The following is a 12,500-nucleotide window of genomic DNA, read 5'->3' as shown; positions in this document are numbered from 1 at the left end:
GTGTGGACTAAGGTAAATGGTGTTATTGTTGCACAAAAAGTTGTCTAACATTGATAACATATCATAACAAGGAGTCTAGGGTTGGGTTGTTCAAAAACTAATTCTGGCGTTAGTTTATCTTGATGTTAAAAGTCATGGTAACGCTCTGTGTTACCATGATGTTTAATGTTAAGATAGATTTAACGCCAAGATAGTGCAAAAAATTATTTTGAACAACCCAGTCCAGAAGTTCAACATCATTATGAGCATGCAGGAGGGGAGCGCATCGAATGTAGGATGTTTCGGCCACAAACGTTTCGGCAACTGACGTTTCGGCCAGAACTCTGCATGGTACGACGTTTCGGCCAATCCTAAATGTTGCTATTATTATTTACTTATTATTGAAAGAAAAATATTATTAAAAGAATTTAAAAAAACCGACGTAGGACGTTTCGGCCAGTCCTCCAAATGTTATTATTATTTACTTATTATTGAAAGAAAATATATTATTAAAAGAATTAAAGAAATATCATTTCAAGTGACAATATTTTTTGCACATACTGTGTGAAAACGAAATTGAATTTATGAAACAAATTATCTAAATTGAAATTATACAGTGCACCAAATTATCTAAATTAAAATTATACAGCTTTCATGTGTGGACTAAGGTAAATGGTGTTATTGTTGCACAAAAAGTTGCCTAACATTGATAACATATCATAACAAGGAGTCTAGGGTTGGGTTGTTCAAAAGTTATTCTGGCGTCAGTTTATCTTGATATTAAAAGTCATGGTAACGCTCTGTGTTACCATGATGTTTAATGTCAAGATAGATTTAACGCCAAGATAGTGCAAAAAATTATTTTGAACAACCCAGTCCAGAAGTTCAACATCATTATGAGCATGCAGGAGGGGAGCGCATCGAATATAGGATGTTTCGGCCACAGACGTTTCAGCAACTGACGTTTCGGCAAGAACTCTGCAGGGTACGACGTTTCGGCCAATCCTAAATGTTGCTATTATTATTTACTTATTATTGAAAGAAAAATATTATTAAAAGAATTTAAAAACCGACGACTGAGCAACCGACCAGTAAATTCACTTCAGTGAACTTATCTCACGAAGTGAACACAAACATGTAAACACAAACAAATAAATATGAGCGATAGGGTGTCCGGACATAATCCCCCCTGGACACAATCCCCCCGGACAAAATCCCTCCTGGACAGAATCCCCCCAAGACAATATCCCCCCTGGACAGAATCCCTCCTAGAGTATATGTTTATTTATGTATTTTAATATATTAATGTATTTATATATTAATGTATTTTAATATATATTCTCATATAATATTTGACTGTATATGTGAGTATATGTTTATTTATGTATTTTAATATATAAAATATTTTCATATATATAAGGTGTAGTAGTGAAGCAAAAAACTTTTTTCATAAATGATTTATTCAAACAAGTATATAAATGTCTGTACTGTATTCATTAGCACCTCGGTAAGGTAAGGTAAAATGTTAATTGCTTTGCATGTGATTATGGGAGAGCTGCTAATCTGAATAATGTGGGGGGGGGGTTTGTCCAGCCCGCTCACTTTTGTGGAGGGATATTGTCCGGAGGTATTTTGTCCGGGAGGGATTATGTCCCGGATCCGAGCGATAGAAACATAGGTCTGCGACCTTTTGAGCATATTTCATTCTGAACCTATCTCACAAAGTAAACACAACTGAACGCGTAAATACAAACACGAAAACACAAGCAATTGAAACATAAGTCTGCGACCATTCTGACCGGTCGATAGTAAAGTCGCTATTATTACAGTCGCTGTTATAATGCGGTCGCCATTAGGACAGTCGCCGTTTTGAAAGTCGCTCACCTGATTGAGTCGCCCTTATGAAGTCGCTATTATGACTGTCGCTGTTTTGACAGTCGCTATCCGGCCCGGATCCCCATTTATATATATGTATATATCTATATATTTATATATATATGTATATATCTATATATTTATATATATATGTATATATAATCTATATATTTATATATATGTATATATAATCTATATATATATATATGTATATGTATATATATGTATATATATATGTATATATAATATATATATATATATATATATATATATATATTGTATATATATGTATATATAATCTATATATATATATATATGTATGTATATAATCTATATATATATAGATATGTATGTATGTATATAATCTATATATATATATATATATATATATGTATATGATTATATATATATAATATATATATATATATATATGTATATATATATATATATATATATATATATATATACTTGCATATATTAAGAGGCCCTTTACACCCTATAAGTGAAGTCACCAGCCAAGGCATGCACGCACCTTTCACCCACCAACTATCTTTTTGTTTTCTCTTTGATCCGAGTTCCTTGTGCATAAAAGGCCATCCCTGACTCCCACCCATTCCCCGGATCAGAAAGAACGCCTCAAGAACCCCTGCCGCTTCATTACATATCAACCCTCCCCACTCATGGAGATACAGAGTGAACAAGGAGAAATCCCTTTGGACCGCGTTAATTTGTCATCCACTCACACCCATTTCTTGCCTTCTCCCTTTACCGCTCAGCAGACATTCCTCTTTTACTCAAGGTCCGTTTCACCCTATCCACCTATTGCATTCTCGGTCTTCGCCTCTGGCTCACTCCACCCACCTCTGCCACATTTTTTTTAAAGTCATTCTTCACTCATCCTTTCATATGCCCAAACTATACCAGAATTCTTTGATCAATCCTATCTGCCAGCTCTCTTTCCGCTCCCGCTCTCCCCTTCATCTCATTTCTCACTCTATCCATCCTCTTAACACTTCATATCAAATACATTTGAAGTCCTCCTTTTTGTTTCTATTAGATTCCAAGTCTCTGCTCCATGCAGTGTCGTAGGTACAATCACCCTTTCGCACAGACTGCACTCCCCTCTCTGCCGCCACACTTGCTAAGGTCAATGGCAATGAGCAAAATATAGCACATCCACAGCAGGTCCTAACAGCCGAAGTTAGTTTACCCCCACGGATTCATCACATGACCATCGCACCTGCCTCTTCATCCACTCGAGAAGTACACAGAGCAGACAAGAAGAAATTATTTCAGTCCGCGCTACTTCCCTATTCACTAACAAATGTTTTACGTTGACAACTATCTCTTGCTTACTCCCTTCTTTGCTAGACAAACAATCTTATTCATCTCATTCACACACCACAATCTCTTTGTCCTACCTCAAGCTCCATCCATCTACTTCGTCCTCTTTTCTTCGGATATGTTTGAATCTTTTTTTTTTTTTCCAGGTCTTTTTTTATTCGACACTTACCTTCTACCACGCCGGCCTCGACCTGTACCAAAGTCAGATGGCTTCCATCGGCACGGGCGTCATCAACTTTGGGTTGTCACTAATATCCGTATACCTGATCAAGTGAGTCGTCTATGCTCTCGTGGTGGTTTTGCTCGTTTTATGCGACACTGTCATAGTGCCACCTCTTGTTACAGTATTCATCATCAGTGTTCTTATTCCCTCTCTCTCCATTTCCATCCTCTTCCTTTTCCTCATCTGCCTCCTCCTCCAACTCCTCCTCCACCTTATCTTCCTGTTCTTCACACTGCTCGGTCTGTTTTTCACCCTTTTCTTTCTCCTTTCTTCCTCCTCTTCTTTATTCTCTTCCGTATACTTCTTCTCTTCCCTCCCCTCCTTTTTCTACCATTTTACTTTCTTCTTATCCACCTCTTCCTTATCTCCCTCCTCCTCCTTTTTCTCTTCCTCCTTCACTCTCCTCCTCCTTCTTTTCTTCCCCCTTTTCTTTCTCCTCTTATCTCTCCTCCTCCTCTTTTTACTCCTCTTCCTCCTTGTCTTCATCCTCTCCTTCTCCTCCTCCTTCTCTCCTTCCTTCTCTTCCTCCTCCCCTCCTTCTCCTCCTCCTCCTCTCCTCCTCCTCCTCCTCCTCTTCTCCTTCTACTCCTTCTCCTCCTCCTCCTCCTCCTCTTTTTCCTTCTTCTCCTCCTCCGCCTCCTCTTCTTCCTCCTCCGCCTCCTCCTCTCCCTCCTCTTCCTCCTCCTCCTCTTCCTCCTCCTCCTCCTCTTCCTCCTCCTCCTCCTCCTCCTCCTCCTCCTCCTCCTCCTCCTCCTCTTCCTCCTCTTCCTCCTCCTCCTCTTCCTCCTCCTCGTCTTCCACCTCCTCTTCCTCCTCTTCTCCCTCCTCTCCCTTGCTCTCAGAGTGTGCCGCCGCCGAGTGTTGTTCCTGACGTCGATAGCGCTATCGATGTTGAGTCAGGTCGTCCTTGTCATATCCCTGGTGCTGATGCCACACTTCGATGGGGCCGGCATCATGAGCATGATGGCCATGATGGCCTACGTCCTCGCCTACGGGTTCGGCCTTGGCCCAGTACCCTACATGGTAGGAACAGGTAAGGAAGATTCTGACCGATCTTTAGCGTTTTGACCTGCCAAGCCCTGGCATTGAGTTTTCTTCCCTCCCCCATCCCAACCTGTCCTTCAGTGCATGAAAAATCTACCGGTATATCACTAGCTGTTACTGATCCTCTTGAGCAAGGGGAACGGCGTAGGGTGTACAAGGTCGTAGTATTATTACTCATAGAGACGAGTGAGGATTGCGGAGGGAATTTCACTTTAGATGTATATTATCCGAAACAAGTAAGGTGGATCAAGGGAGAGAAATAGAGGTAGAAGGCTCTGGTGTTTAGGGTTGCAGAGGTATGAGAATCGGGTACAAACAAGAAGGGATGTTCAGATAGCGTGTAAGTTGTAGGAGAGAGGCCAAACGCAGAGTATGGGATCCAATGTATCTAACGTTTCGCCCAGTAGGGCTTCTTCAGAAGAAGTCCTGCTGGGCGAAACGTTAAATACATTGGATCCCATACTCTGCGTTTGGCCTCTCCCCTACAGTGCTGTTGCAGTCGTTGCTGCTTTTACTCTTAACGTGTAAGTTCTCGTGAGTGAGGCGTGTGTTGGGGCAGCAACAGGAGCAACTGCGAGAACAGGGTGGCTCTTTCTCTCCGCTTGGATGTTTCTGGAGTTGGATTACCTCACCCTTGACCGGCGGGGTAACTCTTCTTCTATAATACCCCATAACTAAACGATACTGTTTGATCCAGAGAAACTCCTATCCTTCCCACTCAGGGCGCTCAAGGTTAGATTAGAAAAGATTGTGACGAGGCCTTTCTTATCGAGATATTCTAGACCATTGCTGTTAAGATGAGAGTACACGAATATGTAGATTCTTCTCAGTTCCAGGGTACTTTTCAAGTCTGACTGAATTTGCGTCTTTAACCATAGCAGTAAAGATGTCTTAACACGTGCCCGTTATATCGATAGGTAACTGACGCATGGTCAATACAACTATTCACAACCGTTAGGTAAAGTAATATTAATTATTCTTAATTTGTTTACAACGAGGTGATAGAGCAAGTACGCTGACCTCAGTCTGACTAATGACCTCGTGAGACCTGAGTAAAACAACCCAAGCCCACCTTCATCAGACCAAAGAGACTTGTCTTCGACGACTGAGTCTCGTCGGAGGAGCAAATGTCTTGTTACAGCAGGCTGCTTATGCGCCTTCTATTCTTGCAGAAGTCTTCCCTCCGGGCCCTAGAAGCGTCGGCCTAGCTATGAGTGGGATGGCCAACTGGGTGGGGAACCTCCTGGTGGGGTTCACCTTCCCGCTCATACACTCCCACTTCGGAGAGTTCTCCTTCTGCTTCTTCATTGGGTGCTCCATTCTCCTATGGCTTTTCTCCTACCGGTGAGTAATAACAAATCTACAACACTTGCATACACTCGTACATACATACACACATGTACGCATGTGTGTGTCGCACTCCCTTGTTTTATGTTCTAAGGTAGTGTGGTAGCTGTCCAGAACAAGGCAAGGTACGAACATGTGTGTATGGAATAGTTTTAGCTCGTCTCAAGAATGGTGGTGTTGAATGAGACCATCTCTCCTTTTATATTAGTTTTATTTATGTTTTCGCCTTAATTTGCACTGTAATGGACTTGAGTAGTGTTAGTGTACTGGATGTGGGAGGCTGGGCTTAGATATTTAGATACAGACCTTATACAGTATATGGTTCTCCGGGCCACAGTCTTAACTTTGAGTTAATTTGAGTTAATAATATCTTCTATGCGCAGAATGTAGCTTTTTTGTGTTTGTGTGTGTATGTGTGTATGTGCCTGTGTGTGTGTGTGTGTGTGTGTGTGTGTGTATATTAGTATGTGTGTGTGCGTGTGTGTGTGTGGCGTGTGTGTGGCGTGTGTGCGCGCGTGTATATGCGTGTGTGTGTGAATGTGTGTGTGTACGTACGTGCGTGCATGTGTGCGAATGTGTGTGGGTGCGTGCGTGCGTACGTGTGCGTGTGTGTGTGTGTGTGTGTGTGTGTGTGTGTGTGTGTGTGTAAATAGTAACAATTTTACATATGGACAAGTCAAACACTTTTTGTATCGTGGCCTGTTGTTTTACATCAGTTCAAAACCTGACCAATGATTCATAAGAGTCTTCCGGAGTGCTTCATGGCCAGAACTAAATTCTTTTCTTTTATTGCAGGTTGCTTCCGGAGACTCTGAAGAAGAACGCCGAAAGATACCTGCCAGCCAACACGGATCCACCCAGCGTTTAAAAGAACCAAAGCTCCCGACTCTCGGTTCATACATTATCATTTTATCATTTTCCCACTGCTTTTGCTACATTAGATCCTGAAGTGTACTGAGCATTCTCAGCTGCTCTTTTACACAAAGTTCTTTTCTGAATGGAGGACCTTCTCTGGGTGTCCTTTCACTTCGAAGGAGATTTTAAGAATCATCTTCGTCATCGAACTCGGTGAGTTCGAAGATTTCAAGAACTAAAGTGGCCTCATCTATTCGTCTCTGGATGTCAAAGACAGTCAAAACTGCAACTCTGGATGTCAAAACTGCAACGACCCCTCCCGCAGAGGTTTCCAAACTCCTACGAGGTCAGACTTCTCCAAAACGCATCCAAGATCCTGATGTTGTTGTTGGTCTTTTTCTCGACGTCCGGGAGACAGCCTTCAGGCGTCAAGGTCTCATGCTGCCTCTGACCTCGTTCTAGAATCGTTCTAGAGCCAAAGAGAGGACAGAATGTACGACTGCCAAACACGGCGCATTGCTGACGCCAAGCGTTTTGTTGGCGATGACCTTGGTGTTAATATCACACTGAGGAGGTGGAGTCATAGTAATGGTACAGAAAGGATTCATGGAAGACAACAGAAGGAAAGTACTTTTTTTTTAATGGGGAATAGTCTCCACACGAGGCTTACTGGAGACCCGGCCTAAGAATTATCTCGAGTTTCACTGACTGGGGACCCGCCGTTCTTCAGTGGCCTTCCTCGTATCTCTCTGGGAAGAAACTGGGGACTGTTGTTGGATTGTTTTTATGTCATCTGCTGCAAATAATAGTGTCAGCGTCTTGGGGCTGCTCCTTCATGCAGAGGTGAAGGTGATGACGGGTTTTGAAAACGGGTGGCAGGGATTTGATGTTCTCTGACATCCATTTTTAATCCAATGTACATTCTCTCATTGAGTTACGACAGCACCTTGCACAATCATATACAAGTATATCAGAATCGCGTTACTTCAACAAGATTCTCGCCAAGCCCTTCGACGCAGAACTAAAATTCTCCCTGATTGGCTGTCGTGGTTTCGTCATTTTGAGGGCAGAACTCTGAGGACAAAGGCAAAAATAGACAAAACCTCAGATAACCTCCACAAACTGAATGTCCATGTGGAGAGATACAGTCAATGAACCACATTCTCCAGTAATGTCAAATGGGTCCTTACTGCTCAGAGAAAGACCTTAAGGAACCAAATAGCACTGTTCCACACAAGATTTGAGATCCAGTCACGGTTGGCAACAGTTTCAATATCCTCTTGATCTCTTCGGATATGTGTTGAACTTGATGGTCTTTGTTTCTGGAAGAAGGGCGGTGGCGGAGAAGCTGTCTCGTTATTGTCTCAGAGGGAGTCTTGATCGATGGAGGTGCTCTTCACAAATTTCGAGACAAAAGAGGTTAAAGAAATGATCATCTTAAGAACCAATTTCCGGCCTCCAATAGCAGTGTTCACTATTGCGTTGTTTAAAGAAAATTTGCCATGGGGGTAAATATGAAAAAAAAAAAAAAAAAAATCTTTTAGTGAAACAAGCAAAAGGTGAATGTAGACCGGCAGGAATGGTTCAAGCCCATCACGTACAGATGATCATCAAATGTCCTCTCCGAGTAAGGTCGAGGAATTTCAAGAGTTAGCTCAAGCTGTAGTTTAGTCACTCAAAATTATGTTTCACAGATGATGAACTGGCTGTTACTCGAAGTAGCCATCACCTGGACCCGAAGTCGATGTTTCTCGTGAGTTGTTAGACTGTCGAGAGTGTCCCTCTTCAGGGATGATCGCAGCGCATCCACCACTTCGAAAGTTTACGTTACTCTTAACGGTGCGTTTTACTCGAAGTGATTGATTATCGCTCAACAAAGATCGTTTGTGGCTCAGTGATGATCGTCAAACGTTTGTCTAGACTCTTGATCAGCGTTTCTCAACCTTTTTGCCCTTGCGTAATCTTTAAGATAAATTGCATGTCTCAAGGAACCCCTGCTCAAAAAAAAAAAAAAAAAAAAAAGTATACCATATCTTTCTCAATTTATTTTCATCGTAATATTGGGTTAGATAGGATGATATCTATATTACATTATTACAATAACCAAGAATATGTCGTGCGTGTTTAATTATATTACGTATATGAAATTAAAAAAAAAAAAAAAAATGCATTAGCTTATCTCACTTGTTCTAGCGGAGGGGTTCCCAAAGTGGTCGATATCGACCCCCAGGGGTCGATGAGACCATCCAGGGGGTCGACAAATAGCCAAAGGGTCGAAAGGGGGTCAGTAGATTGCTAGGGGGTCAATGAGACCATCCAAGGGGCCGAAAGGGTGTCTGTAGATTGCTAGGGGGTCGAAAGAGGTCAGTAAATTACTATGGGGTCGAAAGTCAGTCTTTAAAATTTAATAATTGAGACCAAACAAGAACTACAGTAAAATAATTAGAACAAAAATAATAACAACAAAAATGATAATCATAATGATGATAATACTATTGATAACTAAAATTATAATAATAAAGATAATAGTAATGATAATGATAATAACAACTATAATAATATTACTAGCATTAATAACAATAACAACATAAATAATGATAATAAACTGACATAATTCGTGAATTAATGGTTTGGGGGTCTAGAAAATCTTATACTTTACTAGGGGTCGATGAGCTGAAAAGTTTGGGAACCCCTGTTCTAGCGGAACCCTAAGGGATCTTTTGCAGAACCTTAGGGTTGAAGGGAACCCTGGTTGAGAAACGCTTCTCTAGAGCATTTTTTCTTTGTTTTTGGCTGGGTCTATTTTGCAGTGAACTGCAAAGTACGAGGCTTGTCATTTTAACAGAACCTACCAACACGTTTACCCAAGTATGAAGTATCTAAGACAAATGAGTGGATGGGTGGGGAAATAAACACAGGGAACCGTTTAGGGATTTATTCTGAAGTTTCGTCCTTACCATGTACTCTGAAGAAGTCCTGGTAAGGACGAAACGTCAGAATAAATTCCTAACGGTTCCCTGTGTTTATCTCACCACCAAGTATGATGCCAGCTATGATGCGAGTCACCCGCCGTTGGCTGTGATAGGCTAATCATCGCACCTTAACACCTAGTAGGTAGGTCAATGGCCGTGAGGCTATAGTCTTCAGCTAGTGGTTTGCTGCCTACAGCCTTCATGTGACTGACTGGCATAATATGTCAAGAATGACGATGCGGAAGCTACCAGTTGTAAAAGAACTAGAAGAACGAAGAAAGGAAGCTCAAAGCCAGCTCACAGCAGACATATCCTGTGAACGAACTAAAAAGAAAAAAAAATTAATGGACTGATTCTAAAACATGTAAATCTAAAAAATATATATATAAAAAATCTTATCTGCAAGGTAAGAAATGTGTTACTGCTCTTATGTGTATCTCTACATTTAGAGATAAAAATAAGAGCTTAAGGGTCTGAGAAGAAATGGATTTGAATCAGGTCTCACAAAATAACGTACTAATCTAAATAGATGTAGTTTTGCACTGAATTTTAGAGCTTGGAGCTGATCAGGCTCAAGTTCATGTGATACAGTGAGCAATATTTACAAGTTATTTTTATATATGTAAATCATATATCAATATTGAGGGAATCTACTTTTTTATTTGTGGTTCCCTTTTTTTAACATAATGTAGAATACTTTCACAAGAAAATATATTTGTAATATCCTTTTCGAGTTGGTTTTACTCCACTAATCCTACTATTTGGGAGAAAAGCCTGCAGCCACATAACGGCTGGCAACGGTTCTCGGAGCTGCCCAGAGATCTGCCAGGGAAGAAGCTTGGGTTGTCCGCGTTGTATCAATGTGGGACTGCTTTTATGCCACCGGCTAGAAGTTATAGGGAGAGAAGCAGTTGTTCGTTGTGAGCTTTTCAATACGTTAGGAAGTGTAAGAAGTTGAGAGAGATCTTAAGCCCAGTTCGGAGACAGAGTTCCAGCAACCTCAGGGCTGCACTCTCTCTACCTTCTTTTCTACCAGCTTCTCAGAAGTAGTACTAGTACTAGTAGAAGTTGTAGTAGTAGCAGATTTTGAGCAGACGGTGGTTGACAGTAGGATAAATGAACTTCTGTATTAAGATTTATTAAAATTATAAATAGAAGGGTCGCCGACCACAGTCATTGTAGGGAGAGGGGCCAATGAACTGAGTCTGTGGGAGACAGAACCTGATTGTTTCCACTACACAGTTCCACGAGGATGGAGCTCGTGTTAACATATTAAAAAAAAAAAAAAAGAAGTAGTATGTAGTGTTATTTACATCGCCACGGGGAGATGTCCCAGGCATGAATGAAATCGTATGGCGACAACTAGGATTGATGGTGACCCCGTCTTTGTCAGATAAATAAAATTGATTGGCGTCAGTATCAACAAATAGTCTTAGGAAAAGGAATTGAGCCTTAAGATTGATTTCATTTCTTTATTTGTCTATTTATTCATTAAGATATTCATCTATCTTCATTTATTCATTTACTTATTTATTTATCATCTATATATTCATTTTTATTATCTTTATATATATATATATATATATATATATATATATATATATATATATATATATATATATATATGTCTATTTGTTTATATATTTACTTGTTTACTTATACATTTAATTCTTCGAATATTCACTTTATGCGCAAGCTGCGGTTAGACGTTTGCAACAACCAGAAACATATTTTGCTGTTTTTTGTTTTTGTTTTAGACAATCTCCCGGGCCACTACAGGCGGAAACAGGCGGTTATCTTTGGCTACAGCCACTTGACTAGATGAGGCTACAAAACGGTTATCCGGGGCCTTCAAGTAACCGGCAACAGCCTCTGGGCGGGCCCACAGGTCACTCAGTCAAGAGATATTGTGTTGTCTAGGGATTGTTTGCGTTGGGGAATTGTAGTATGTGTTCTGTGCATTTATCTATTTTATTTATCATTATTTATATTATTATATTTTCTATTTCTTTATTTCTTTATTTATCATTATTAAATTTTTTTGCATCCGACCTAGTTATGGACCAAAAGGTCTCCTGTCGGCATGCTCCTCCTTTGTAATCCTTTGTAATCCTTAGTGTCTTCTGTGTGGCTGCATATGGGGTAGTCTGAATGTGTTCTATGTGTTAGTCCTGTTACAATGTTGCAGCATACATACACATACACAAATACACCTGAGAGACGTACAAGGTAACAGGGCTGTAACATTCTGGATATAACTAGTGGCCTGCTTTGTAGATTTGCAGTCAAAGAGCGTTGTCGGGACTATCAACAAACAAACAAATATTTCGAGATATTCCTCTCACCCCTCACCCGCCATAACCACACTTTATCGCCATTGACTCCCCTTTCTGTAAACAAAGATCGAGACCTCCATAACCGACGGAGGAAAGGACCCTCAGTACATGAAATGCTTCAACGCGATGTCCTGGTCATCCCTCTGGTCCGACATGTCGTCATCGGAGTTGTCAGACCTCTCGTTCGAGGCAAGCGTCAGGTACCGGCTGTAGTTCCAGTGATTAATCCACGAAGTCAACGGGCGAAACTTCCCCAGTTTCTCGGCCTCCTCGTAGGTCTGGGGCAGCGGGAGGCCGATGGTTTCCGGCAGCGGGACGGAGCACAGGAGAGCCACCAAGGTCAGGGAGAAGATGACCCAGTAGGGCAGTGACTCCCCCTTACCTCCTGCCTGAAATGGGGGAAATGACTGAGAAAGAATCATCGTCTTCAGGAGGGATTCGCAAGCGCGAGGATTCCCCGCTACCCATACCAGTGTAATATATATATATATTCATATATATATACATATGTATATATATATATAT

The 12,500-nt window shown here is 41.1% G+C and overlaps 2 protein-coding genes across 2 annotated transcripts in view; one reads left to right on the top strand and one right to left on the bottom strand.

Moving 5' to 3' along the window:
* LOC143038646 (solute carrier family 2, facilitated glucose transporter member 1-like) overlaps window positions 1–10,369 on the top strand; it is a 57,585-nt gene extending 47,216 nt beyond the window's left edge. Inside the window, exons 8-11 of the mRNA XM_076208140.1 lie at window positions 3,345–3,469; window positions 4,264–4,454; window positions 5,638–5,809; window positions 6,608–10,369. Coding sequence (XP_076064255.1) covers window positions 3,345–3,469; window positions 4,264–4,454; window positions 5,638–5,809; window positions 6,608–6,680 — 561 coding nt within the window. The 3' untranslated portion in view covers window positions 6,681–10,369. The remainder of the gene's footprint in view (window positions 1–3,344; window positions 3,470–4,263; window positions 4,455–5,637; window positions 5,810–6,607) is intronic.
* An 855-nt stretch (window positions 10,370–11,224) lies between these two features.
* The window catches only part of LOC143038644 (organic cation transporter 1-like), a 16,794-nt gene continuing 15,518 nt past the window's right edge, over window positions 11,225–12,500 (bottom strand). Inside the window, exon 12 of the mRNA XM_076208137.1 lies at window positions 11,225–12,364. Coding sequence (XP_076064252.1) covers window positions 12,077–12,364 — 288 coding nt within the window. The 3' untranslated portion in view covers window positions 11,225–12,076. The remainder of the gene's footprint in view (window positions 12,365–12,500) is intronic.

The sequence above is a fragment of the Oratosquilla oratoria genome, chromosome 24 (genome assembly GCF_046742065.1).
Source record: "Oratosquilla oratoria isolate Oo_2021 chromosome 24, ASM4674206v1, whole genome shotgun sequence".
NCBI classification, from domain to species: Eukaryota; Metazoa; Arthropoda; class Malacostraca; order Stomatopoda; family Squillidae; genus Oratosquilla; species Oratosquilla oratoria.
This window is presented reverse-complemented; position numbering and strand designations above follow the sequence as displayed.